Source organism: Typha latifolia, chromosome 7, assembly GCF_019914945.1.
Source record: "Typha latifolia isolate L0001 chromosome 7, TyphaL0001v2, whole genome shotgun sequence".
Taxonomy (NCBI): domain Eukaryota; kingdom Viridiplantae; phylum Streptophyta; class Magnoliopsida; order Poales; family Typhaceae; genus Typha; species Typha latifolia.
In genome coordinates, this window is record NC_133092.1 from 1,475,916 (window position 1) to 1,503,088 (window position 27,173).

General features: G+C 38.8%; 6 protein-coding genes across 9 annotated transcripts; 5 read left to right on the top strand and 1 right to left on the bottom strand.

Moving 5' to 3' along the window:
* Nucleotides 1-7,862, top strand: LOC140792009 (SCAR-like protein 2). 3 transcript variants are annotated; one of them, XM_073142775.1, is made up of 10 exons: nucleotides 1-476; nucleotides 1,120-1,283; nucleotides 1,757-1,880; nucleotides 1,961-2,093; nucleotides 3,128-3,195; nucleotides 3,298-5,983; nucleotides 6,092-6,184; nucleotides 6,790-6,888; nucleotides 7,303-7,410; nucleotides 7,516-7,862. In XM_073142775.1, exons 1-10 carry the CDS (start codon nucleotides 319-321, stop codon nucleotides 7,567-7,569), a joined length of 3,687 nt encoding a protein of 1,228 aa, XP_072998876.1. In that variant the 5' UTR covers nucleotides 1-318; the 3' UTR covers nucleotides 7,570-7,862. The 3 variants fall into 3 exon arrangements, with proteins under 3 accessions (XP_072998876.1, XP_072998878.1, XP_072998877.1); XM_073142777.1 differs by having other exon boundaries at nucleotides 6,793-6,888; XM_073142776.1 differs by having other exon boundaries at nucleotides 3,301-5,983.
* A 1,510-nt stretch (nucleotides 7,863-9,372) lies between these two features.
* Nucleotides 9,373-14,888, top strand: LOC140792356 (alpha-1,2-mannosyltransferase ALG9). Its single transcript, XM_073143307.1, has 10 exons — nucleotides 9,373-9,782; nucleotides 11,174-11,261; nucleotides 11,362-11,521; nucleotides 11,685-11,905; nucleotides 11,999-12,294; nucleotides 13,352-13,463; nucleotides 13,555-13,693; nucleotides 13,984-14,180; nucleotides 14,268-14,357; nucleotides 14,493-14,888. The coding sequence occupies exons 1-10, from the start codon at nucleotides 9,499-9,501 to the stop codon at nucleotides 14,628-14,630; spliced, it is 1,725 nt and encodes a 574-aa protein (XP_072999408.1). The 5' UTR covers nucleotides 9,373-9,498; the 3' UTR covers nucleotides 14,631-14,888.
* Nucleotides 14,889-15,329: 441 nt separating this feature from the next.
* LOC140792357 (uncharacterized) lies at nucleotides 15,330-18,172 on the top strand. Its single transcript, XM_073143309.1, has 5 exons — nucleotides 15,330-15,461; nucleotides 15,574-15,642; nucleotides 15,774-15,849; nucleotides 15,995-17,230; nucleotides 17,398-18,172. Exons 4-5 carry the CDS (start codon nucleotides 16,803-16,805, stop codon nucleotides 18,089-18,091), a joined length of 1,122 nt encoding a protein of 373 aa, XP_072999410.1. The 5' UTR covers nucleotides 15,330-15,461; nucleotides 15,574-15,642; nucleotides 15,774-15,849; nucleotides 15,995-16,802; the 3' UTR covers nucleotides 18,092-18,172.
* On the top strand, nucleotides 15,637-16,356 carry LOC140792127 (heavy metal-associated isoprenylated plant protein 29-like). The gene is made up of 3 exons (XM_073142967.1): nucleotides 15,637-15,642; nucleotides 15,774-15,849; nucleotides 15,956-16,356. Exons 1-3 carry the CDS (start codon nucleotides 15,637-15,639, stop codon nucleotides 16,354-16,356), a joined length of 483 nt encoding a protein of 160 aa, XP_072999068.1.
* A 518-nt stretch (nucleotides 18,173-18,690) lies between the features above and the next one.
* On the top strand, nucleotides 18,691-22,645 carry LOC140791728 (14-3-3-like protein D). 2 transcript variants are annotated; one of them, XR_012109620.1, is made up of 8 exons: nucleotides 18,717-18,886; nucleotides 18,963-19,269; nucleotides 19,359-19,446; nucleotides 20,413-20,522; nucleotides 20,593-20,741; nucleotides 22,074-22,123; nucleotides 22,240-22,313; nucleotides 22,413-22,645. XR_012109620.1 is itself a non-coding variant. In XM_073142368.1 (7 exons), exons 1-7 carry the CDS (start codon nucleotides 18,817-18,819, stop codon nucleotides 22,240-22,242), a joined length of 777 nt encoding a protein of 258 aa, XP_072998469.1. In that variant the 5' UTR covers nucleotides 18,691-18,816; the 3' UTR covers nucleotides 22,243-22,645. The 2 variants fall into 2 exon arrangements, 1 of the variants encoding a protein (XP_072998469.1); XM_073142368.1 differs by having other exon boundaries at nucleotides 18,691-18,886; nucleotides 22,240-22,645.
* A 407-nt stretch (nucleotides 22,646-23,052) lies between these two features.
* LOC140791729 (arogenate dehydrogenase 2, chloroplastic-like) lies at nucleotides 23,053-25,273 on the bottom strand. The gene is made up of 7 exons (XM_073142369.1): nucleotides 24,895-25,273; nucleotides 24,638-24,806; nucleotides 24,371-24,538; nucleotides 24,191-24,273; nucleotides 24,038-24,107; nucleotides 23,868-23,942; nucleotides 23,053-23,467 (listed from the first exon to the last, which is right to left on the bottom strand). Exons 1-7 carry the CDS (start codon nucleotides 25,266-25,268, stop codon nucleotides 23,228-23,230), a joined length of 1,179 nt encoding a protein of 392 aa, XP_072998470.1. The 5' UTR covers nucleotides 25,269-25,273; the 3' UTR covers nucleotides 23,053-23,227.
* Between the last annotated feature and the right edge of the window lie 1,900 nt (nucleotides 25,274-27,173).

A 27,173-nucleotide genomic window follows, 5' to 3' on the forward strand; every position in this document is an offset into this window, starting at 1 on the left:
ACCGTTACCGTTATCTTTCTTATGTGATGTGATGATGCTTTCTCGGAGGAAACTGGCGATGCCTTGTGAACACGGCAAGGTGTGACGCACGCCGAGCCGAAAGCCAGGAGAGTGTGGTGCCATCGACTTCGAGCTCGGAGGTTGCGAAGTCGGCGTCGTTTTACTGCGGTACGGTCGCCTCCGCCGAATCCTTATAGAGAGGCGCCTCCGCCATGAGCGCTCGAAACCGAGCTCCCGTCATCTTCGGATCTTGAGTGGAGTCCGGTACTTGGCTGTGCGCCAGAAGAAGGGGAGAGGTGCTGAGTGAAGAACAGGACGATGCCTCTGGTTCGGTTCGAGGTGAGGAACGAGTACGGATTGGGAGATCCGGAGTTGTACAGAGGAGCGGCGAAGAGGGAGGACTCGAAGGCGGTTCTCGATGGGGTCGCGGTCGCGGGGCTCGTGGGGATCTTGCGGCAATTGGGGGATCTCGCCGAGTACTGTCTCTTGGCTTTTCTCGTTTCTTTTTTGGTGACGCGATGGGGTTTTGGTGTCTGGATTGATGGTTACGATTTCCGGTGCTTGAAATTTGAGTTTAATTTGAGCTCTAGATGAGATTTAGTGTTTGGCTCTTTTAGATGGTAGGATTCTTTGCATTCTTAAGCCTACTCTTACTGTATTTAGTACCAGATTGACTTCTTCTTGGGATGGGTAGGAGTTGCCTCTGTGACTTCTTTGCACTCAATTGCGTGTGGTACTGCAACTGGGATTAGGTTCTAAGTTTTTCCTCAAGGTTGCTCTTTTAAAAAAAAAAAAAAAAATTCTTTATGGTAGATTCGAGTTCTTAATAAGATTTTACCTTTTGATTCTTTTAGGTGGTAACTTTTAACTTGCATTACATATAAGGTATATGATACTTAATGAAGAACACAACTAATTTTTACAAGTTGAAAGTATTCTCGGCAAAGTTTGGAGGCTTCATGTTAAAATTCCGATTGCATTGCATACAAATTTAAGTTTACTCGACCACTCATATTAAAATTCAATTTGCTTGCTGTTGATGGTCTGTTGATCTGTCTGATCTTGTGAATTGTGTAGTTGATCATGTCTGTACTGAGACAAACTTTTGCAATGCCACAGGTTTGCTGCAGATATCTTTCATGACCTGCATGAACAAGTGACAGAAACAGCTGCAAGGGGCTGTAAAGTGCTGAATCGAGTGCAAAACATTGAAACAGCACTTCCATCTTTGGAGAAGGCCGTTCAGGGACAGACAGCCCACATACATTTTGCATATGTAGCAGGTATTAAGATACCTATAGAAATTTTGTCATGTATGATGGCAAAATGGGTATTAACTAATATGCACCTTTGGTTTGTTCTTCCAATGATCCTTCTGGCTGAACTTGTCATCCATATCCTTGTTCCATCTTGGTAGGAAATGGTTAAAATCTGTCTTGTAAAATAATTGGAGATACATTGGCTCGAGGAATTCTACAACTATGACTATTTCCTGCATCATGTAACATTTGATGCATCACTAAAAAAATATAGATTATGAAATAGGGTGTCTAGATGAAGACAGGAATGGTAATCTTATGACACATATAAGCCAAAGAAACAAAATAGACAGATTCATATGTCGTCGTGCTATTTCACTGACATAGGGATGTTAAATAAGACAAACCGTGGTTTATGGCTGCTAGGTTCTTTCATTTGTTAGTGCAGAACATTGGTGAGGTTTGTTTAATTTCTTGATATACAATCTCAAATTCAGGTTGTGACTGGCATACCCATATTCGGATGAAGCAAAGCCACCTATTATCGAGTGATTTGCCACGCTTTATGATGGACTCATATGAAGAATGCCGTGATCCGCCGCGTCTGTACTTGCTTGACAAGTAAGCTTTGCATGATTGCATATACATATTACAGACCTCCATATGCATATCTGTGTACTAAATCTGGTCTCACTTTCCAGATTTGACAGTGCTGGTGCTGGAGCTTGTTTGAAGAGATATTCAGATCCATCGTACTTCAAGACTGCGTGGAATATGGAAAAAAAGGAAAAAGCTGAGAATATACACAGAGAATATAAAGCTCCGAAAATCAAGGTACTCAGTGCTTTTGTTTTCATATATCAAATAAAAGTCCTTCTCTAATTTTCATTTTTATTGTACCCTTGGAATTGCTTATATAATATAAAATATGGCAACCCCTAGTCCCAGATATTCTAATATTTTCCTATAATATTTTAGTAAGTACGCCAGTATAACATTATTAATTAAGAGTAACATTTGTTCCTGGAATTAAAATTCCAGTTCTTCCGGGTTATAAAACCAATCAAATATCTTAAATAGTACTCAATAAATTCAATCCTTTTATGGTGGTGTGCAATTGCCTGTGAGATGACATGCTACAGTGACAGCGCACAAGTTTGATGATGCTCAACTGATGGAAGTGGCAGTTTACAAGTACCAATCTGTGCATAGTCATTTTGTTGCTCTCTTTAACTGCCACATCATATTCTTTTTATGTGGCTCTCCAACTTGCAAGAAAGTGAAAATCCCTTTGAACTTGTGGCTGTGCCCATGTTTGGGCATATTTCATATTTGTTCACTAGTAAATTAGTCAACAAACTAAGGCAGTTTTTGCTTAGCGTATAAGCCTCCATTATTTGCGAATTAACTTCCCCTTATTTATAAATAGCATCCAATCACCACTCTCTCTTTAGAAATGTGCTTAAGTATGATTAACGTGCATAACATGAAGTTGTGCACATTTTTCTATCTCAAGTGAGGGAGTGATAAAATTATCACACTTCTTTCCTTATCAAAATGTGTATAAACTCCTTATTTGCATTTTTAGCTTATACACTAATGAAACACTGCCTCAATTTTGTATACTTCCTTTCAATGCTCTTAAAGAATCTTTCCGTCCTCAATTATCTTAATTGAAGTGGTGTTAGCCACTTAGAACAAAGTTTTTCCTATGGGAAAAAACTGTTCAATATTTGATGCTTCTGTTATATGTAGTCCGGAACTTCAAGTATGAACTTTTGATTTCTTAGACACGTCATTTCCTGATGCTTAAGAGTCTGCATTCACAATAGAACCTGACTATCTTTCTTAATATATAACTTACACAGAGAAAAGTATCACGGTTTAGGAATGGTGAATTTCAACGTGGACTAAGTCCATCCCAGCAGGATAGCAGGTACATCTAATTTTTTACTAAAGGAATTTGATTTATTCAATATGTTTTTCTTATCTTAGACTGTAGGTAGAATCTCAAATCTATGTCAAACAACTTTGCTAGCAGAACACGGTTTGCATCTCCAAGCACAAATGGACAGACCTCAGATAACAGATCTACACCTGATATGAAATACAATCCTGACCTTTCTAGTAGATCCACTTCTTTTGGTTCGAAGACCAGGTTGAGCTTTGTTGGAAATGTTTTAGAATCAAACCCTTCAGTGATGCCTGATGAGATAGATTATGATAAAATATCTGATGCTAACCTAAATAATAAACATAGCGATGCCTCTACATCCATTCTACATGACGAAGTAAATGGTAATGGTTCAACAGATGATTCTCAACATGATTCCTTGGTCGAACAAAGTGTTCCCAGATCACCTTCTTCTACCTGGGATGAAAAAACTGAGATAGTTAGGCCTACAAGTCCCATCTCTTGTGATGACATAATTATGGACAGGGTTAGGGAGTCGGAGTCTCTGCATATGAGCTTTGAACAGCCGTGCAGAGACCATGTCAAAATTGAAAACTTGGGAGAACAAGGGATCATATGTGATATTGCTAAAGTGCCAGTATCATCATCTGTTCCAACTAACTTTGATGAAGTCACCAGTGGGGCAGAGAACTATATGGATGCACTGAATACACTGGAATCCGAAACAGAAACAGAGGCTGAGTGCCAAACAAAAAGGGAGGTGAATGCACCTCCTAATTGCGATTCTCAGGTATTTAAATCTGGAGATAGAACACAGTCCCTTGCTGCTCAAAATGGTGAAATATCTTCTGCTGAGGCTCTTAGTACATCTCATGGTTCCATGGACCAACATGAGTCCCAAAATTTATCAAATATGGTCACTTCAGATAGTTCAGTACATATGCTCTTGCCTCAGGTTAGTGACTTATCTCCAAACCTAGGGTGTTCTGTTGTCAATGATACTCCTACAAATAATGGCCATGATGCTGGTAGACAGACTGTCTGTGAAATAAGTGGTTGTGATTTGTCTTCTGAGTCTAGCATTTCTAGTGAGCAGACAAGTTTTGCCAATGAAACAGTGTCAAAGACATGGATAGCTCAGTGTTCTCCTACTTCTGTTACTTCTGGTGCATCTTCCACCAAACTTTGGACAAATGCTTGTCTTTTTGGACTTGAACCTTCGAAACCTCCGGAAGGTGCCCTGAATGTTGTGAGGGAGGAAACTGTATCTGCTTCTAAAGATCCTGTCTGTGATATTTCAAGCAACAAGTTGTGTGTTAGATTGCACAATAGTGCTGTTGCAGTCAAATCAGATGCAATGAATACACTAGATGGGAGTGTGTCCAATAATTCCGACTTTGTGGGGAGAATGGATGGAGAACATATTAATTCCACAAATGAGAGCAGTTTAATTTGTGATCAATTGTTTGTCAGAACATCTATTGCAGTTCAACCAAATGATCCTTCCAACTGCATTCCAAGTTTTGAGGACAATCAACATGGTGATAAGTCTGATAAGCTGAATTCCCCTAGTGAACTTCATGAAATTCAAGACAACCCCACAAATGGCATTCATGCTTACTCTAGTGGAACTGACCTGGCAAGAAAATGCAATGTATCTGCAGTGGCTGATTCACCAGTGGCTTATAGTATTGAGCCAAAATATTATGATCCATTCAACAGCACAATGAACATCTCATCCAGCTTTTCCGGTCTTGCTCATAGATTGCTTGCTAATACTATTCAAAGAAAAGGTTCTCTTACTTATCCTGATGACTCCGCAGCATCTGGAGCAGTGAATTCTGATCCTAGAAAACCTGAGGGATCTTCCCTTCTAAGTAATAACAATATAATGCCAAATGGAGTTGTCCCTCAAGCATCTTCTCTTCTAGATAAAATGCCAAATGGAGTTGTCCCTCAGGCATCTCATCAAGCCAAAGAAAAGGTTGCACATGGATCAACCAAAATGTCAAGCTCCTCTGGTCCTCATCATTCTGGGCAATCTTCCCCGCCACTTGAACATATGAAAATCTCCTTCCATCCTATGAATGGTTCTGGGATCTCCAAACTAAAGTTGGAATTTTCTAATAGCAATCTCCATGAAAATGTTGATGATTTGATGTTTCCGACATTTCAGTTGCTTCCAGGATCTGATTTTCATTTGGCAGATAGTGGATCTGAATCAGATGATGACACTTTCTGTAGATCGTGTCCATACTCTTCAGAGGATCTTCTCAGTCCTCATTCGTATTCAAATTCTGAGCTGTGGGAGCAAGAAGATGTAATTGGATATAAGGAGCATGAGTTATATGATGATTCACACAAGATTCCATCTTTACCATCCATTTCTTGTTATGCGGGGCTTGAGCAGATGAATCTCACCAGCATAGGTAGAACCTGTGCATTAACAACAATGAATGCTGAGAATGGGAGAGTATCTCTTGAATCTCTTCCTGCTATGGACCTTCCTGGTCTTGACTCCATCACATCTTTGAACAGTCAACAAAGTGAATTTTCTGATTCCCTGATACAAAATCAAGTAAGTTTGACATCGGAAAATCAAAACGAGATGCCGCCCCCACCCCCTCTCCCTCCAATGCAATGGAGGATGACAAAGTCATCAGTTGGTGAGAAAAAGAATGCTAAAGTTGATGACATGTGTAACCAGTTGGATGGTCTACAACCAAATTTTACTTCTACGCAGCAGCAAGTTGCAGCAACGGCAACACCTTTCTCTGGGTCATTGCCACTACAACAGCTCAGAAAGATGGTATAGTACAATTTTCTGTTCAACACTTTGCTAAAAGTTTTCAATTAAGAGAATGTGAAATTTAGTAGATTAGCTCTTCTAATACACATTTATACCTTTTTTGTGTAGCTCGATTCAGAGAAGCCAAATGATAAGATAAAACCAGATCATTCACCGAAGATGAAAATAATGCAGGAAATGCTTTGTCAAATCAGGAATAAGGTAGTCTTCATTTTAAAGATAGTAGTGCTTTCCTTCTGTCCTGTTTTATTTATTAGCTTCCATGAGTTTCTTGTTGTAAGTTTTCCAAGAAGAATACCATTATTTTGACATAAAAACAAGAAAATGGGCAAGCAGTTGCACATTGAGTATCATCATCTGCATCTTGGATGAGGTTAAAGCTTCAAAAATAATGTCATGGAAGAAGTAAGCATCTTTCAATCTTGTCTTTTAGTGTCATATAATTACTGAAAGAATGTAGTGGCATATAAATGGAAAGGTTTGAGAGGGATATTTGTAAAATAACACTTAGAAGATAATGGTTCTTTAAAAGCTAATGATGTGAGATATCTTCTTTAGTTATTGGAGAACTTAGACAACGAATAATATAGGATGATCTCTATCTAGGGCTAATAACTTGATCTGATTTATTTATTTTAATGGTAACTATAATAGAGAAAAATTATGCATGTTATTGTGTTACACCACAGCCATTGATCAGGACTGCCAATCATGTTGATGGTTTATCTTATCCTACTATTTTGGTTATATGTGATGTTTAAAAAATATTGATGTTTCTAATTATTATATTTGATCAATGCCTGCAGCAGGATAAACAGAAGATTAATGGGCACGAGAAGAATGATACATTGATTCCTAAGGAATTAGATGAAAGGGAGGAGTTGCTCCATCAAATCAGAAATAAGGTATCTCAATTAAATAATTGGAGTAGCTTCTTTATAAAGAGGCAAGAAATGAACGTGAACTGCAATTCCCTTTTTCTTTTTTTCCAAATATCATTTGTATTGTATGTGATTCTTCTGCTAAGTTGTGGGATAGGAGTTGAAATAGGCGAGGTCTGGCAATTTACTGCCCTTTAGGTCAGATTAACATTCAGCATGCAACTCTGGTTAGAAAAATTATTTGGCAAAACTGCTTTTGGATTTTGTAGCTTTTCCTTTCCTTTTATGAGAAAAGTGTAGTAGACCCAGCTATTTATTATTAGGAGCATGACAAAGTGTTTTTGGATTTCATCATAGCTACTTTTGTCTTATTAAAAGAGTTGTTCTATTTAGTTACTATACAAAAAGGTTGTTATTCAACATGTTGCTATCCTGTAGACATTCAACCTGAGACGTACCACCACATCGAAGCCAAGTTTGACAACTGAGAATGCCACCAATGGTAGTGTTGTTGCAATCCTGGAGAAAGCAAATGCAATCCGCCAGGTCACAGTCATCTCAATTTTTCCTTTTCTTTTCTCATTTTTCTTTCTTTTTGATAAAGCAATGTTTTCATTCTTTTCATAATCTCTTTCATCTTTTCTTTTTCAGGCGTTTGTGGGTAGTGATGAGGGCGGCGATGATGATAGTTGGAGCGATATGTGACATCTCAACAAACAGAGATGCATATATATTTCTTCTATATATTCAGCTTAGTGCAAGCTGAAATGTAAAATAGCATCCGTTCCTTTAATGTAATTATATTTTGATGGCCTTTCTTAGTTCTTTTTGTTTATTTCTATAATTATTCTTATGTTAGATACATATGGTTGTGAAGACATAGGGTTCATCTTTGTGTATAAATCTGTTTTCATCATTAAATAGTGACAATGGCAGATGAAATAGGTTCGGTAAGTTGCTTTTCTGATGAGTTATAAAGAGAAGAAAATCATTTTCAATCTTTTGGATGATAACAGATGTTTTAACCCTTCCCCTACACTTCTTTTTTTTCCCTTCTGAAACCGCCCTCTACACTGGCATTTAGAGATTGCCATTGTCTAGATGTAAAAGATCTATTAAGCCAACTATTCGATAGAGTGGTTTTTATGTTTACTTTGTAAGTTTGTGGTGATTAATTCTTAAATCCTCCCTGCTTTTTGGACATCTTGGAAAATATTAATTTTTAAATTGATTATGCTAAACGATCCAGGGAGCATTATTATCTCATCTATTTTATTGCAGAAAGCATTAATGAATTACCATCTAGTACCTATTTTATTCTCAAATGGGTGTCTATTGGGGGTGAATGGCATAACAAATTTTCTAATTGGGTGAGTGCAGCATCATTTGCTATATCTGATCCTGGAAAATTCTATTTAATCAAAGAAGTGGACTTCAAATAAAAATAATCTACTTTCTCATGTTGCAGCAGAATTTCTCAGTGACCTCTTCAATAGATCACACAGCTTCACACTACCACTTACACTTATCTAAAGGCAGCGAGCTCCTAATTTCAAAGGGGGGGTCTCACTTAGTAATTTCCCATAGTTTTCAGAGGAGGAGGGGGCCTTATATCAAAATTAGCACTAAATTTTTAATATCCACTGTCTATAGAAGAGTGTTGGAATATGCATCAATAAAATATCCTCCCCTCTCTTCATCTTGTTTCTCCTAGTGCAGACTTGGACCTTCTCGCCCTAAGTTGGCCAAATTTATCAAGCTCGATCCACTAGTGTGCATGACAAGGGCCTGAGAGAAGTGCTAACTTCCACTCTATTGTTCTGTTTTTGGCTTTTAACCATCTGTTTTGAAGCATTAATTAAGTTTTTAAAATCTTCTCTCCGGTTCTGTTCAATATACTTGCAGTGTTGAAGTACAACTACTAATAATTCGATCAATTGGATTTGCGATGGTAAGTTACAAAGAATGCTATGAGCTATCTTGAGCACAAGAAGGATCTCCTTTTACACAGTCAACCTGGTAAACTTGGCCCAGGAGGTGCAAGTTGCTACCTTAGGAGTAACAACAAGCCTACAAGAGGACATCTTTCATCTTTCCTTTTCGTTTATAGTTTTTGGATTATTACACGTAGTAGCACGTTTGATATTATTGGATTTTATTATGTATGGAGTTCCTATACATTAACTTTATAGATGGGTCATATTCTATCTTTTTTCTCATGAAAGAATTTTCCTATATATATATATATATATATTAAAGAAAATTCGTAGATGCAAAAAATTGTTAAGGTTTAAAGGTACAATTTGAACCCAGAAGTGAATTAGTTCATTGTTCATGGATATGATTTTGAATAACTAAACTGGCTATCAAATTATAGTGTTATTATATCTAGTTGTAAACAAACTCTGATCAAGAGGTTCAAAAGACATCATTCTAGACAACCAATATTAGGCATACGTAGATAGATAAGTCAACATTATACTTTGCCTCTCAAACAAGCTTAAAGGCATTCCAAATTCACCATATATCACGTGCATAGCGCGTGGAAAGAGTAAAAGAAGCCCCCATTGCATCAAAAGCGAGCGATCTCGAGCGAGAGAGAGAGAGAGAGAGAGAGATCAATAGAAATAGGTTATGGCTCTCTCGGTGGCTCGCCATCGCCGTCCGGCTACGTCGGAGACGGATCGGGACTCGTCTCCGGATCCGTACTCGAAGGAGCGCAAAGAGGGGAGGAGGGAGGGGGAAGGGGAAGGCGAAGGGCGAAGGATGGGGTGGGTGCTTCCGATGATATTTCTTGGGATGCTTCGGCACATGAGCGCCACCTCGAACATCCTCCACGACTGCGACGAGGTCTTCAACTACTGGGAGCCCCTTCACTACCTCCTCTACAAGTCTGGGTTCCAGACCTGGGAGTACAGGTTAGCTCTCAACCCTTAATTTCTCAGAATTGTAGATTTTCCTTTTATCACTCTGGCATAGCGTTTGAATTGGTTATAGTTCGGTTGTGTTGTTGAAGTTGTGATCTTGGCTTCTTGTGATTTTAGTGGTGGTAGTAGCAAATTTGCCAAAGGTGGGTTTGCTGCGAATTTTATTTTGAGTGATGGATTTAGTGTATTTTATTTGAAAGGAGATGAAAAAAAAACTAGCAAGCTTGTAATATGGAATTACATCCTGCATTGGACCTGCATTTGGAGCAACAGTTGTTTCAAATGACTCTACATTTTGTTCTCGTAAGAAGAACGATACAAATCCAACTTCGACTTGGACTTCATCATAGCTAGTGCAATAAAAGAGGATGCTCTAAATTAAAGCGGCTAGCAATGAGGAATGGTAGCTCAAACTGACCTGCCACTTTGTTTGCCCTTTGTCTTGCTGGATATGTACAATGAAATTATTCAAAGGTGCAAATTACATATATATATACACTCCGGTAAGATTTGTGTAAAAGATATTTTTTTCTTTTTGAAAAGAAACCATTCTGCAAAAGATATCGGACATGACATGATCTAGAGGTGATCAATGAACAATGAAAGGTATTTCACAACATAATTTAGAAATTGATTCAAAGACAGATTTTGATGGCCATGCAAGATAAAAGTTGACTGCAGATGATAATGCTTTGATTTACAGTACGTCGGCAGATGCTTGACATTCCATATTTAAGTATGAGTTATCCTAGTCACTTATGTTGTTGTTTTCAAGCAATGTGATGTCATGCATATCATTGTTTCAAAAAAAATTCACCTTAATGCCTAAGCTCCCATCTTAGTTAGAATATAAGTAGGCTCCACTTAAGTGCCACCTAGGTGACCGCCTTAGCATCTCATATCATAATTTAGTATATAGATAGACTATGAAATTCAAAATCATTATACATGTTGAATGAATTAATGGATTTTAATAGTTTACTATTGTTCTTAACAAGACTGCATTAATATATTATTTAGATTGTATAAATTAATTTTAGCTTCTTTTCTAATTATTATATCTTTTGTTTGTTTACTTTTAAACAGTCTTGAACTCTGGGCGCTACATGGTCCCTTGTCTGACCGTCTACAACTTGCACAGCTTTTTAAAAACTTGATACATGTTCAGCACCATGCTTACACTATTTACTTATGCTGCCTTGGCTTTTTATGATGTGTTTCCTTCAACACAGTTCTGAAATCTAAAGCATTGCATATTACTTTACTGGTTAAGTGGTGCAATATAAGCATGGCATTCACTACTTTATTTAAGGAAAAGTTGAATTTGACTCTATCTGCTTATAATTCGTCAAATGGTACTTATGTTTTGTACTTCTTTGCAGCTCTGAGTTTGCTCTCAGATCATATTTATACATTTTCATTCATGCGCTGGCAGCTGGACCTGCTTCTTTAATCTTCAGTGAGGAAAAGGTTTGCTATTTTTCTCCTTGCTTAATTTTTGACTCTTACAGGATAATTCCCATTTTCTTTTCTATCAATTATTAATCTGTCTTGTGATTTTGTATCTAAGGTTCAAGTGTTCTACTCAGTGAGACTCTTTCTTGGTCTTATCTCAACTATTACGGAGACAATTCTGGTGATTGCCCTCTCGAGGAGATATGGGAAGAGGCTTGGTTATTATAGTCTTGCAATGTTGTGCTTAACAAGTGGTTGTTTCTTCGCAAGTACAAGTAAATTTCTTGTCCTTTAATTCAACTTAGTACTTCATTATTATGTTTTGAGTCTTTCGACGACATCATTTTGGTGCTTAACCAATAGGGCTGTGGTGCAGCAACAGTTATCTCCATTCTTTTATTAAGGCTTCAATGATCTGAACTTCTTTGTTCTTATCAGGTTTCCTGCCAAGTACCTTTTCCATGTATGCTGTCACTCTTTCCTCAGCATTATTCCTTCTCGAGAAATATGCTTTTGCAGTTGCTATTGCAGCTGCTGGGGTTATCCTTGGTTGGCCTTTCTCTATTTTGGTGGTTCTTCCAGTCACAGTTTACTCGTTAATTAGGGGGCCATTTAAAAAAGTATTTTTATCTGGGCTCCTTACATCTTTGAGCCTTCTTGTAAGTCATGCTTGTAAACATCATGTTATTATTTTGTGTAGTGATTTATTCCTTTCTCACACAATTAATGATTACAATCATTTTTTTGTGCAGGCTTTCTCTGTACTTGCTGATTATCACTGCTATGGCAGATGGACTTCCTCAGTGTTCAATCTGCTAAAGTACAATGTACTTGGAGGTGGTGAGAGTCACTTATATGGAACTGAAGGACTCCTCTTTTATTTGAGGAACGGATTCAACAACTTCAACTTTTGCTTCATTCTTGCTTTACTCTTTGTGGGAATACTACCAATTGCGAGGAAGAAATATGCACCTGATCTGCTAATTGTTATCTCGCCAGTTTATATATGGTTGGCTTTCATGTCTTTACAGGCCCACAAAGAAGAAAGGTTACTTTTTCCTTAACCTGAACATCAAACATAATTATTGTAGATAATTCTTATCTTCACAGGCTTTCTTACATTTATTTCTGATTTTCACTAATTTGAAGCTCTGCTTCTCTATCAATTATTGGAAATGGTATATATTGCATGGGTCCAAGAAGCTTAACAATCTGGAACCTGCGGTTGGGTTGAACTGTTCTCTCCTTAAATGCTCAATTTATTTATGAACAAAAAGGAGATAACAAAGATAGAACGTCAATTTAATAGTAGTTTTCCAAATAGGCTTATCTTTGCTTGATGCAACTTTAGATATTAGATAAGTAAGAAGATACAAATAAGGTAGCCACCGAGGTGATGATATACTCATCATGCAGCTTCTCAAAAGATTCCTTCAATGTGCTTCTATATGCATCAGGAGGTATAGAACTATAGATACTTAGAGGAACCTCACTACAGGTCCTCAAGCTTGCCACCCCCTACCACTCTGCATAGCATCAAACAACTTGAAAGATGCAGAAGTTACTCACCGTGCACTGTTCTCTTCTTTGTCTTGTATTTATGTAGCCGCCTCAGCATAATTTTTCTTTTCTGTGTGTGAACAAAGAGGGGATAGTGGAATTTCACATGTCAATCAAACATGATATCGCTTGAGATCATTTAGGATATTAGATTTTGTGCCAAGAGAGAATAAAGTAACTTGTGAGGTGCTTATCATTGTTGCTAAGATGAGTTAAAGTTGCTTCAGGGCATATCGCTGGTTCCATTTCGCTTGTTATTTGTTAAACTGCGCCTATCCTAGGTGTTATATAGGCTGGAGATGCATACTTGTTCTTCCTGTTCACTTTGTATGTGAAACTGAACATATGGGAGCTGCGGCGAGTAATTCTTTTATGCGCTTGCTTATCAATAGTATTTTTATGTTTAGTATGAGGAGTGTCTTGTGTTGAAATGTATCAACTTTCATTCTCTCATCTTGCAATTTTTGTTAGCCTGCTTATGTAAAACTACTGTAAGGTATGAATTCAGTTTGCACGTATTTCAATGATCTCTTTTGCTATTGCAGGTTTCTCTATCCAATTTACCCACTTATATGTGTTGCAGCTACAGCTGTCATAGATAGTTTTCCAGACTTTTTCCGTGACAAGTATGCCGTTGAAGATGGAATACTTGTAAAGGTAAAGTTAAGGTGCTGACATCCTTCCCTTTTATTTTTCTAAAATAAGTACGGCATAATATCATTTGTCTTATGTTTTGTTGTGAAAACAGATCGCAAAAGGACTTAGACCTTTGTTTCTTGGCCTTATATTATGTGCCTCGCACAGCCGGACATTCTCCATTATAAATGGATACTCTGCTCCAATGCAGATCTATAAGCATTTAGAACATCATGAAGATGCTGGAACTGGTAAGAATTTTGTCAACATTTTAGGTAACAAAAATATTTGAACATGTACCAGAGATTATTATGTGTGGCTCCTATACATCAAATTTCCATTAAAATAGCCATGAACTTTTACTCAAATTATAAATCAGTGCAAAAATGTCTAACCATTTTCTCCTAAATCATGTATTGCTCTGAAAATGGATTAAATCTAAGATAGTTTTGTTCTAAACTTTTCCTTGGCAAATGTCAGAAGAAATTGATACTCATCTTCAAATACTTGGAATTATTGATAGCCTTTTCTTTTATTATAGGATCTATTCTATGTGTTGGAAGTGAGTGGCATCGCTACCCTTCATCTTTCTTCATACCCTCCTATGTTAGTGAAGTTCGATGGGTGGATGATGGATTTCGAGGGCTTCTTCCATTTCCTTTTAATGCAACACTGGGAGGCACCACAGCTGCCCCACCTTATTTCAACAATAAGAACAAGGCATCTGAGGAGCAATTTGTAATCTCTTTAACCATCTGCTAACCGTGATATTTTCTCTCTCTGCATTCTTTGATTTAAGAAGTCATTTATCAACTGTTTTTGCAGCTTAGAGACATCAAAGCCTGTACCTTGTTTGTAGAACTCAATCTGAAACGGCCGCATCCTGCTCGTGGGACTGATTTAACAAAGTGGGAGGTACACTTATTTTTATTCTCCATGGATTATTCATGTCATTTCTATTAGCTTTTTTTTTTTTTTTTCATTACAGCAGCTTCCCTAATGTATAACACTATCCATGTTCTCATGCCCTGACTGAATAAATATTTTCAGACCCTGGCAGCTCTTCCTTTCCTGGATCGAGAACTATCACCCGCAACTTACCGTTCTTTCTTCATCCCTTACAAATGGCAAGAAAAGAATGTCTTTGGCTTATACAAATTGTTGAGGCAGTTGCCGAGTAGTGATTGAGAACCCTAGGAGTCATGCAGATCTTCGATGACAACAGCTTATATATCTAACTGCATAGATCGCTGATCTTTTGTACTTGAGAGTTTCACTGGAGTTCCTTCTATTTAAGGTTGTAGTTGTTCAGGTTGTAGCTCATGCCTGAACCTGTTTTTGATCTCTAGAACTGGAAAAGGAAACAACTGTATGTTTTCTTTCTAAGAGTTGCGACAAATGCATTGCAAAGAAGTGGAACTTTAAAATGAGTGAATCTTGACTTAATTAGACACACTCAATTGATGTGCTGTGAGCAGTATCCTGTATCAAACACGCAATCTATGACCCATCTTAATTCTATATACATTATACAAGCCTAAATAATATACTATCTTGACTGGACAGTGTGGTTATCTTTCAACTTAACCACTTCTAATCAACGCTTATGCGATAAGAATCACCTATTAATCTATTCTATTGCCCATCTCATCTATCGTGATGCATGCCGATGTAACTCTCCAACAGCTCTATTGGCTTACCAAATGTCCACGTCACTCTCCCTTCCAAGTGGAAGGCTTCCTTCGTAGTTGGGCAAAGACGGGGTTAGTGTGTTACGACCACATGGACTTCTCTCACAATACCAATAATTTCTTACCAGGTATTATTGTTGCTCATTTTGTCGCTGTCTCATTGGCTCTATCCAGCGTTTTGGAGATGTATACCTTCTGCGTTTTCGTCTTAATTGTTTTTTTTTGGAAGAAATAGGCAGCAAAAATCAAGGAGCCTGAACGACGTGGCACTATCCCGTTGGTTCGAACATCGCTTTTTCTGGAAAAATGGCTGAAAGCTACTAAAAAGGTCGGTCTACTTGACTACGTTTTAATATTCAAAACTGACTTATATTACGTACCCTACCGCGAATACCTACTCCATTTTATATCCCACAAAATCTTATATAAAACCTGTGCAGTGCTAGCAAACGCTTTTAGACATCAACAGGGGAGTTAAAGACCAAAACCAAGCAAAAGCCAAGATGCCGGTTAGCCTCTTTTATTCTCTAGCCCTTTGCTTTCTTCTATCTCTTAAGATTGGCTTTGTCACTAGTTAACCCGTTTCGATCGACATAGTTATCCAGATTTTTACGAAAAATTTATTTAACTTGGCGTACAGATTGTGGAGATGCTGGTGAGCATCGACTGCTCTGGATGTGAGAGCAAAGTAAGAAAAGCCCTTCTCAAGCTTGAAGGTAGAAAGTTTATTCTTAACTAGCACTATATAACACGTTCCCTCATAGAGTAAGATGAAAGTACTTTTGCATGAGATCTCTATCTTTAAAAGATAATATAAAACAGAGCATAGAGTTGGTGAGAGTCTAGTATGGTGCACTGTAGGTGTGCAGGACGTGGACATAGACATGGCGAAGCAGAAGGTGACGGTCACCGGATGGATGAGCCAGGAGAAGGCTCTGAAGACGGTGAGGAAGACGAATAAGAGGGCAGTGTACTGGCCGTGGCCGTTCAACCCGGAGTACCACACATACACCCAGGAGTACTACCAGCAACACCAGCCCACTCCGGCCCATCGCTTCATCTTCAACGCCAAAGCCGCCAACTCCTACAACTATCGCAAGCATGGCTACGACGACCCTAACTTGCATGGATACTACCACGGGCCGGCTTACAACCACATCGTCGACGACAAAGCCCGCGCTATATTTAGCGACGACAACCCGAATGCTTGTTCGATTATGTGAAGATACACTTATGTGTGTACGTATGTATATATATATAGTTTCCCTTTTACTGGCAAAAGGATTCTAGCTGTAGAAATGCTTTCTCCTCCTCCATATTGTAAATGTAAAATAAGTAAAAGGACTTCTTCTGTAGTTTGTGTTGCATGTACCTCCACTCTTTCAAGTTTAGGATCTTTTGACGAAGTCAATCGCTCAGTGGCTGAGTCAAACGCCATAGTGGATTCGTAAATATCTGATTCAACCAATCCGGGATGGCCACCTACCCCGAAGGCCCGAAACGTTGAGACGCACTCACGTGCCGCTTCACTCAAAGTTAAAAAGTTAAAACCCGAAGCGATGCGACCTCTCCGGCTCTCCCACTACGTTTTCTAATCCACTCCCTCTGCGCACCAATACTTCTCTCTCTTACAGCCTCTCTTCACTTTTCTTCTCTGTTTGAGATTGAGATGAGTCTTCCCTCCATGGAGAACTCCGGGTACCCCACGCGCAGCCGCAGGCACCATCGGCGCCGACTTCCCCCTTCCCCCTCCCCTTCCCAATCCGAAGACGCTGCCGACAACGGCCAAAGGTACCAAGAACTCACCTCGCTCTCCTCCAACGCGGAGCCCAATTACGGCGACGCATCCCTCCCCTCCCAATCCTTCTCCCCCTCTTTCTACCCTTCCAACTCATCCCACCTCTCCTCCACCCCGCCCCTCATCCCTCCCACCTATGTCAACGTGGCACCTCTCCCCGTTTTCCGCGGCGACGCCGGCGAGTGCCCGGTCGCCCACCTCGCCCGCTTCGACCGTGTGTGCCGTGCCAACAATGCGGCGGACCCCGGCGTCGCCGCTCGCATCTTTCCCGCGTCTCTAGACGATGATGCCGCGCTATGGTACTTTTAACACTCTTCCTAAGACCCAAAACTTTAATTAATTCTGTTTGATTTGTATCTATATCTCCTATGAGTAAATAATGTTTAACTGAAACAATTTCATACATATGTAAATGCATATATTAATTTCATGTTAAATAATACCGTATTAATACTTATTCTAACAGGTATGACCTCACCGTCGAGCCCCTTGGCCCCTCCCTCGCTTGGCCCGACGTCCGCTTCTCCTTCCTCTGTGCATTCCGCCGCCCCGACTTCGCTGATCGCGCCCGGTCCGAGCTCATGTCCCTCTCCCAGGGCGACGCCGAGACAGTAAACCGCTACCACCTCCGCATGCAGTGGGTCTTGAAGAGGTGGCCGGAGCACGGGATACCCGACGGCCTACTAAAAGGGATATTTATCGACGGATTGAGAGAAGACTTCCAGGACTGGGTCATACCGCAGCAGCCGCAGACGTTGGCGGACGCGGTGAGACTGGCGACGAGCTGGGAGCAGGCGGAGGGCGCGCGCGACGCGAGGAGGAGAGGGAAGGAAGCGAGGTGTGCGTTTTGCGGCGCAGGAGGGCACGTGGAAGGTGCGTGCGATGTGAGGAGGAGGATGAAGGATTTGTGGGCGAGGAGTAGTAGGGAGGGAGTAGGAGGAGGGAGGGCGGCGGCGGTGTTGACGCCGTCGGGGAGTTTGGTTAGGAGGGAGGAGGATCAGGAGGAGAAGGATCAGGGAAGTGCGGGGAGAATTTTGGGGAGTTTTAGGAGAAAGGGGCAGTGCCAGTGTTGGAAGCACCAGTGCTGGAAGAAGCTGGAGAGGAGTACTAGCAGTGCCACCGGGGTTTTGGATGGTAATCAAGGGGATTGCTGCAATTAAGAGAGATAGAGAAATCTCCTACTTTGTGTTGTTTTATGATGTGATCCAAATCCAACAGTTATATTCTCTTCTTATATTCAATTCTTGATTTTCTTTTTCAAAGTAAGATATTATTTTTCTGTTGAAAAATTAATCAGACAATAACTACATTAGATTCTCAGTTTAAACACTATTATCTCAATAAATACAGTATTTTCAGGGGGAAAATACATCCTTCTCTTATAATTTTAAACTTTATGTAATTTTCTGACTAACATTAATTTTAATGTAAAAATATTAATTCTTTTGTTTTTCAACAGAAAATTAGAAATAATTTATTTGTAAAATTATATATATATATATATATTTCTTTTCTTATTTTGTCTAAAGTTGCAAAAAGGAACACACTATGGAAATCAACATCTCACCTATGATTGCTCCACCACACCCACCAAAATTTATTTGGGTCCACGGCTCTATGCCCACCTCATTTCCAACTCGGCTATAATTGTATACGTGATCCTCCTAGTCTAACATCCAACGGTTCAAACTCCCCTCCACCGACTCGTCTCAAATCTGACCGTAGCTGTCATATCATACAAATAGTAGAGTCTGCCACTGCCGGCCCCTTTTTTTCTATTTTCCCCGTTCTTCCCCTTTCTTATCACTCCTGCTGCAAAAGCTGACCCAAGCCAAATCGATCGAGAGGAAGAAATAAAGAAGAAGGCGATCGGATCCGATCTTTCATGGCGTCGGAGTCGCGCGAGAGCTTCGTCTACATCGCCAAGCTCGCCGAGCAGGCCGAACGCTACGACGGTAGGGTTTCGATCCCCAGATCTCCTTGGATTAGGGCTAGAGTTAGGGTTTTGAGCTCGATTCTTTCGATCCGCAGAGATGGTGGAGGCCATGAAGAAGGTGGCAAAGCTCGACGTGGAACTTACGGTGGAGGAGAGGAATCTGCTCTCGGTGGGGTACAAGAACGTTATCGGGGCGAGGAGGGCGTCGTGGAGGATCCTCTCCTCGATCGAGCAGAAGGAGGAGTCGAAGGGGAACGAGCAGCACGTGAAGCGGCTCCGGGAGTACCGGCACAAGGTGGAGACGGAGCTCTCTAACATCTGCAACGATATCATGCAAGTGATTGATGAGCACCTCATCCCCTCTGCCGCGGCCGGGGAGTCTTCGGTGTTCTATTACAAGATGTGAGCTGGATCTGACGTCTTTTGTTGTAAATTTGGTGGATCTTTGGGGTTTTTAATGATTTTGAGTTCTGTTCCTTGATTTTGTTCAGGAAGGGAGATTATTATCGTTACCTGGCGGAGTTCAAGACTGGGAATGAGAGGAAAGAGGTCGCAGAGCAGTCGCTTAAAGCGTATGAGGTATGTGCTGTGATTTTTCATAGGATATCTGTTTGGGTGGCTAGTGCTCATGCTGATTGTAGTTTTCCCTGTTCAAGACTTTGTTATAGTACTTCTCGACTGCATTTCTTGTTAAGCCTATATTCAAAATTGCTGGCTTGTACGGTATCGGATTGATGCTTTTATGAAACTGTCGCGATATTTTTTGCTGAGAAAATTACAGTTTCGTCCACTTTAATTATTGTTATTATTATTATTTGATCTAGGAATGCTGAAATGGTTTTATTGAAGTACTAATTCTGAGATATAACGCTTCCAATTTAATAAGATTATGTAAGCCATTTGCTTGTAATAGTCTCTAACTTTGTGGTAGTTGAAGAACTTTTTCTACAGACGACATTGTATCCTTTAATGAAATAGAGAAATTGTCTAATAGTTTTATGACGGACCTTACACACTACTTTAATTGTTAATGGCTTAATGCTTCCAATATTCCCACCCGCTCATGGTCTTTTTCCAGTATTAAATATTAAATGGTTTCTTTAATCATCTGAAACATGTTTTCTAAAGTCCTCATCTAGTCTCAATTTTCTAATATACTGCATCACTGAAATGCCATTCCATCAAGATCTTGGAACAATTTGGATAATAATAGTCTGATTGAGTGATCTCTGTTTCGGAGCTTCTTATTAGGTTCCCTTTGGTTGCGTCAGTAGCAATGTGAGTCCCAGCATTTATTCAGCTATCTCATGTTGTTGGTTCTAAGAGAACCTAACACATTTCCGTTTTTATTTCAATTATTCCATTGTGTTTTCTTGAAGAAATGCACTTCCTAGTTGTCATTTGGTAATTGCATTTCTGTCCTCGAACATTGAATTGATTTACTTTCCTATATAGCAAATACGCTCTACAGCTAACACTTAGAGAATAGCTTTTACATTTAACCATTCCTGTTCCTTTTATTTTAATGTGTTGACCTGTTTGCAGACTGCTTCCAGCACCGCAGAGGCAGATCTCTCTCCCACACACCCAATAAGGCTGGGTTTGGCATTGAATTTCTCTGTCTTCTACTACGAAATTATGAATTCGCCTGAAAGGTATAGTATATCAACCATAATGAATGACATGTTCTTTATCTCAATGTTACTAATCTAACTTGAATCGCAGAGCCTGTCACCTTGCCAAGCAAGCTTTTGATGAAGCGATTTCTGAGCTTGATACACTGAGTGAAGAATCTTACAAAGATAGTACATTGATCATGCAACTCTTGAGGGATAACCTCACCTTATGGACCTCTGACATCCCTGAGGATGGAGGTAATAGTAATTTTAATGTGGGGTTGGGTGTTCATGTCTTAATGAGTGGTGGCCCAACATTAAGCAAAAAAACGTTATCATACTTCTGTATTTTATAAGATGTGTAACAGTTCTTTTTTCATTTAAGCTGCATGCGGATAACTTCACTTTTGCTATGCTTATGATATGTTCTCTGATGAACCTTTTTTTTGGTTATATTGCCTGGATTGTTTTTGATACAGATTGTTGACCTTCTTCCATTTCAATATTAAATGGACTGTTCTGACCTAGTAAGCAAATAGGTTCAACAATTTATCTTGGTACATGTCAGATGCTAAATTTTCTAGTAATCTACTATCTACTCAAAAAATATCCAATTTTGGCTGATCTCTAATCAGAGGAACTTCTCTATGGATCTATATTATAGTATTAATATCTCCTCCATTTTCACATAACACTAATGTCTCAATTTTTACATATTTGTGTTTCCTTTTATGTAGCTTATCAGTAAAGCATTGGAGATAAAGTTTGATCACCTTTTTTACTTGTAGACTCCTTGAATAAGCTGTTTCACATATGTAGTAGTAAGCTTAGTTAGGATTTAAGTACAAACGAAACAAAATGCAAGCAGCAATCTGTTGTCCTGTGATATGGTGTTAATGACTAGTGAGGCCACATCAGCTAACTATTGGCATTCCATTGTGATTGATTTCTTTATCCCTTTATTTCTTTCGGCTTTTAGCTCCTTAGTTACTCAATTCAGTTATGAAAGATTAAATTTCTTCTAAATCTAACAATCTTACTATCCGAGAGTAATACTTATTTAGTGGTTTTGTATTCTTTATCCAGATAATAGATCTTTATTGCATACAGCTAATTATTTTGAGAAGTCTTTAATATTTTTTATACTCTACTGTTTTATCTGCCAATAAGGAATTTTCATTTATTGATGTCCATGCAGCAATTGCTTTTTCTTTTGTTGTTTTGTCTTGTACTATTTTCTATCTTTGGAAAACTCTTCCCACTATTGAGGTCTGTATGTTTAAAGAATTTAAAAGGATGTCGTTATATTTAGCTCTTTATATATCTGGAGCGGTCAGTTTGAAGTTGTTTCATTGAATTTGCTGAAATCATTATATTTTGTGGATTTACAGTTTTATTGTTTGTATTCATTGGCTCCGCTTATCTAGTGCATAGGCAGTTCGGCGAGATTTGTCACAGCAAGTTAACTTTCCTATTATACATAATGCTTTATTCATCAGTACCACATGAGGTTCTGTATTATAGATTGTCATGATTTACTCATTATTGTGATATTCTCCTGAAATGTTGTTTCTTTTCTTAACATTGCAGAGGATATTCGTGAGAGCACCGGAAAGACTGGCGCAGGTGAAGATGCAGAGGTGATCTGCTATTCTGCTTCAACTTTTTTGCATGTTTTTCAATGCCACCTTGTTTTTTTTCTACTCTCTCTTGTTTAGCTGGTGCCTGATATGTCCTTTTATTTTATTTTTTGCAGTGATTGAAGCTGCTGTGAAGCCTGCATGGAAGGTTGAGGAAGCTGGGGTGGTTCAAGTTGGCCTTTATCTTCGGGTTGCTTCAATTTTTTTTCTTTTCCTTTTTCTGTTTTCTAGCGTTTGTTCAAATGGTTCTAGTACTCAGTTTTACAGCGAACTTGTAATCCCTTTTCAGGTTAGTTCGAAATCATCTGCTGCATTTGCACTTCAGCTCTTTCCATCCCATGTTGTCATTGTCTTAGTTATAGTATTGACGTCATAGCTTGGAAGCTTTTGTAAGTGTTTTAAAATTTATCATGAATTGGTGAAGCCACTACGGTTCCCTCTTGTTTTGTGGATCGTTAATTATACTTTAGCTGGCCATCGTTTTGTCTGCTTGGTTGAAATTATGGAATTTTTAATTATGTATGCGTTGGTCTTCCTTTTCCTTTTGTGGTTAATTGTCTCAAGAAGACTTGCTCGGATTTGAATGAATTTTGTGATTCTGGTGTTATAGCATCCATGCTTCTGATTTAATCGGCCTCTGGTCGAAATCCTGTTTTCTTGGTTTGTTTTAAGAGAAGAATTGGTTTGCCTGTACGCCATCTGTAGGTATATATTAAAATTGTCTGACAGAGTATGTGCAGCTTGTTCCAAATTCAGGCATCTAAGATTATTAGTTGCAAAATTTTCATCTTGCTCATTAATTGTCATTCCCAAAAAAGGATTAGCTGAGATTACTAAAAAAAGAGTAGGTTTACTACTCTTGAAATATCAAATATGGATAACATAGAAAAGTGGCAAATAGATGTCATATACCCAAGGACAAAAGACAACCGAGGGGCCAAGTTGCAATTGGCCCACAAAATCTGGTAAGATTAGGCCGGATCATGTCAAATTATCAACTGCTCTCCGACTAATAGTTAATTAATAAAAATTATTCCTTAATAAATAAACACAACTCCGAAGTAAAAAAGAAATGGTCATGTCTCTGCCTCTCTGCCGAAGTACTCACGAAGACAGAGTCGCTTCATCTGCCCTGCTCTCATCCTGTGCAGGGGAAGAAAAGTATGAGAGCGTTGTGATCTTCTCGGCATCGGCTAAGAAGTAATTGCTGATGTTGGTTTCTCTTCCTCTTGCGGGTACTCCTTGCATTGGAACTCTTTCCACAATTTGCTTCCGAAGTATGTCATGAAGCCTCCCAAAGAGCTTCTGCTTCACTGTCTCAAATGCCCTGTCGAGGTTCTCAATCTGTGGACAAACAAATTATCTTTGCCATCAGCATGAAGATTGAAGACAAGTGTCAATGAGGCAAAGAATATATCAAGCAAAATGAAAGAAAAAAAAGAAGAAAAAGGGATCTTGTCAATAATTGTTTTAAGTCCAGATTTGATATTTTCCTAATCAAGGTGTCAACCGAGGAAACCCAGAGAAAGGAATAATTCCATGTGCAGAGTCTATTAAGTATTAACCATGTGAAGCATAATCTTCCTGAAATATGGACAGCTCTGCCACCAATTATTTTAGTCAGAGTGAGTTTTCCGACGAGCTATGGTACTTGGAAAGGCACAGTAAATAAAGCTTTAAAACTATCACACCTCCTCACACGCGATGGATACCAACAAATAAACGTTAATGTATGTGAACTTGCCTGTTCTGAGGCGTTCACGTTGTACATGAAGAGTCCATAGTATAGATCAAAGCTATCGCTTATGGTATTCTCTGTCTGTAGACCAGATATCGAATGAAATGAAGTCAGAAGTGCTAATATATATAATGTCTAAGTAAAACTTCATGCCATTAAGTTGTCAATCCCATTACCAGCTTTAGAAGGGTCTCGTATCCTCTGGTGTTAATTGGAGTAGACTCCAACTCTAAATGAGATAAAATCCTGCACAATTAAGCGTAATAGTTAAGCATTATTACAGAAGCATCGCATTTGGTAGCACTTGCCTTTAATTTCCATCTAATTACCTCCCAATGGTGTGGGTAATAAATTGGCTACCAGCAGCATGGCGATCATGCTCCTCGCAGCTCATCTCCACCATTCTGCAACCCTGGAAAATTAAAATTATTTAATTAGAGGGTGGAGATAAATTAAAGCCACTCTTTCTTTTACCAAGTTGCATTCTTGCAAGATATAAACTAACAAACCTCACGCTCAAAAATGCTCAAGAACTGGGCACATCTCCTGGCTTGCATGCCATCATTAGAGACTCGAACTTTGTCGTAAACAAATGGCAGCTCGTTCCAGCCATGCTTCCCACTCTCGGGTCCGAACATTGGGTGCGTGCAAACTACCCCAAATCCTGATGGAAGAACCTGAACATCCGATTACAAGCTTAGAACATTGATGACATAAAAAAGAAGAAGAAGAAGAAGAAGAAGAAGAAGAAGGAGCTCACTAAATGAGGTTATCACCTCAAGGAGAAGATTTCTCGGGAACTGCTTCACGGACAAAACGTCAGCAAAAATAGTGTCAGGTTTCAGCTTGTGGAGAGGGACTGCACGAAGGACGCTTTCAGTCGACAAAATTGAACTGCACACTAAGACAACATCCGGTTGCTCTTCGCACATAGCATCCATACTCCTACACCCAAATGGACAACCAAAGTTAGCATATATATTAATTAGATACTATCAAAACTGTAGCTAGCTACTTATCATTGTCGACTCACTGGAAGAACTGGATGCCATGTTGGTTGCAGTACTCGGAGTAGTCCGATCTAGACGTTGCTAGAACAATGTGGCCTTGCCTTTTGATCCCGCGGGCTATGAACTGCCCGAAGTTGCCGAACCCGATGATCGCGATCTTTATCGGAGATTCTTCGAGCTCATTTGGCGGCTCGCGGGCCGCATTAGGGCGACCGGCGGCCACGGCGCGCAATGGCGGCCGCGTGGGAGAGCTATGACTTAGTTTGGTAGATCTTGTGTGTCTCATGGGCACGGAATTGAATAGGTTTTTAGTGGGGAGAGCAGTAATCTTCGGCCTAGTAGCTATGTGCATGGTATCCTTAGAATGGACGAGATTATGGATTGAAGAAGAGGCCATTTCCTAATTGGTTTAGGTTTGTTAAGTGCCAAGTTAGCTTGCACAAAGTTTGGGTTGTGATATGGAGTTGCCTCAATTTGTGGCAAAAGATTTATAGGAAGGAAACGGAAGGTACGTGGTGATTAATTATGCAACTCGTGTTTCATATGCTTACCTTTCCGAGGACGTGGAAATCATCTCCATGAACATGCATGAATAATATTGAACTTTAGGTAAATTGATTGATATTTAACGAACGAATAATAGATTATATTCTGAGTAAATTGCTCCACAAGATTTATTAACATACGTTAACAAGTAACATATACTTTATTATTATTTTTATATCTATTCTACTAGAGTTTAGAGAGTAAGCAAACTAGGCAAAACAAAACTAATCACTCGAGATTCAACTGGGTCGGATCATCTGCGTCGCATTACAATTCAGCACACTTTACCATTGAGATAAAACCTCTGGTAGTTGTTGGCCATTTTAATTGGCCCAGACTTAAAGGAGTACTATTTATTTTTCTTTTGCGTCGATGGTACAACTCCATTATTGGTGGGCATTTTGCACGTTGTCGATTTTCTACGATTTTTACTATTCTTCGTTGGTTTTGCAAGTGAGGGCCGGAGACGAAGCTTACTGCAAAGATCTGCTCCTCTTTTCATGATTCACGAGGGCCGCATGTTCTATTCTTTTTATAGGAACCAAATAACTTTTTAAAGAAATTTGCAAATAACACCCTTGTGGGCTGTTTTTTTTTTTGCTGTCGGGATTAAAAATGTATGAAATATAAGTCTTCTCTTATTTGACTTCACCCACAGAGAGAAGTAAGCACATGAATAAACCTGTGATTCGTCGGTGCTGACGTGCTGGACCACATTATTGGGTGGCATCTTTGCGGAATATTCTAACGTAGTAAGTCAAAAATAAAATCCAAATTTTGTGTTTACGTGAACTTACTACTATAAAATGTGAGTGTGGATGTTATAAAATTTTTTTTTTTTACAGGAAGAAATTCTTACTTAAATTTATTATGTAGTCTTAATATAAATATTGAATTGATGTATTTTTATCTGGTTCTAAAATACTGAATTGATCAGTGTTTTATGTATATAAATCTCTTTAACTTAGTCTTTCTGCAGTTAAAAAATAAAAACGGTAATCGATTCATCATTTTTATTAGGGCGATAGTGAATTAGATTTTCTTTACTAATAAATTTAAGTTCCAGTCTCTTTCGACTAAAAAAAAGATATATAAAATTATTCTAGTTTGGTCATCTCTATCTCCACGTCCTTTCATTTTAATCAATTTTGTCTCAATATGTTTTTCCCTTCTCCCAAAGAACACAAAATATTGATTTTTCTCCTCTGGCAATTGGCAACCCCATCTCATATGGTGTATCAAAATGCCCTAATGCCTAAAGATTAAGATTCCTGTCTGCCAAATTACGGGGTGTCATACTAAATATAAATATTTTTAAGAACTAACTACGTTCTATCTTATTTCACCTGAGAATATGCCCACAATCTGTAGATGAGCCTTTTCGTGAAACACAACGCCATCTAAGTTGTCAGATCGATAGCTTTTAGCTTGATGCACATCTCTCATTTAATTCTAATCGTCCAAGACGTGTCCACCTGCACCGAACCCACCTAATTATTTGGAGTCTTTTGACCAAACTAATACTGTTCGAATTATTTTTTTACCCAAATAAATTATCCTTTAAATTTATTACTAAGTGAAGTCTAATTCACCGTAGTCATAATAAAAACACTGAACTTATTAGTATTTTATGTATACAAATATTTTTAACTTAATCTTTTAACAGTTAAAAAAAAATAATAAAGACGTTAAACTGATCAGCATTTTAGCTAAGGTTATAGTGAATTAAACTCTGTTTGATAATAAGTTTAAATAA

Coding starts and splice junctions, on each gene's coding strand:
- LOC140792356 (XM_073143307.1), top strand. CDS start 9,499: ATGGCTCTCTCGGTGGCTCGCCATCGCCGTCCGGCTACGTCGGAGACG. Junction 11,906..11,998: donor TTACATCTTTGAGCCTTCTT/GTAAGTCATGCT, acceptor TTTTTTGTGCAG/GCTTTCTCTGTACTTGCTGA. Junction 13,464..13,554: donor AAGATGGAATACTTGTAAAG/GTAAAGTTAAGG, acceptor TTGTGAAAACAG/ATCGCAAAAGGACTTAGACC.
- LOC140791728 (XM_073142368.1), top strand. CDS start 18,817: ATGGCGTCGGAGTCGCGCGAGAGCTTCGTCTACATCGCCAAGCTCGCC. Junction 19,270..19,358: donor TCGGTGTTCTATTACAAGAT/GTGAGCTGGATC, acceptor GATTTTGTTCAG/GAAGGGAGATTATTATCGTT. Junction 20,742..22,073: donor TGACATCCCTGAGGATGGAG/GTAATAGTAATT, acceptor TTAACATTGCAG/AGGATATTCGTGAGAGCACC.
- LOC140792009 (XM_073142775.1), top strand. CDS start 319: ATGCCTCTGGTTCGGTTCGAGGTGAGGAACGAGTACGGATTGGGAGAT. Junction 1,881..1,960: donor CGTCTGTACTTGCTTGACAA/GTAAGCTTTGCA, acceptor CTCACTTTCCAG/ATTTGACAGTGCTGGTGCTG. Junction 6,889..7,302: donor TCCATCAAATCAGAAATAAG/GTATCTCAATTA, acceptor GCTATCCTGTAG/ACATTCAACCTGAGACGTAC.
- LOC140792127 (XM_073142967.1), top strand. Junction 15,850..15,955: donor AGCCCTTCTCAAGCTTGAAG/GTAGAAAGTTTA, acceptor AATATAAAACAG/AGCATAGAGTTGGTGAGAGT.
- LOC140792357 (XM_073143309.1), top strand. CDS start 16,803: ATGAGTCTTCCCTCCATGGAGAACTCCGGGTACCCCACGCGCAGCCGC. Junction 17,231..17,397: donor GACGATGATGCCGCGCTATG/GTACTTTTAACA, acceptor TTATTCTAACAG/GTATGACCTCACCGTCGAGC.
- LOC140791729 (XM_073142369.1), bottom strand. CDS start 25,268: ATGGCCTCTTCTTCAATCCATAATCTCGTCCATTCTAAGGATACCATG. Junction 24,539..24,637: donor CGAGAAATCTTCTCCTTGAG/GTGATAACCTCA, acceptor TCGGATGTTCAG/GTTCTTCCATCAGGATTTGG. Junction 23,943..24,037: donor ACGAGACCCTTCTAAAGCTG/GTAATGGGATTG, acceptor TCTGGTCTACAG/ACAGAGAATACCATAAGCGA.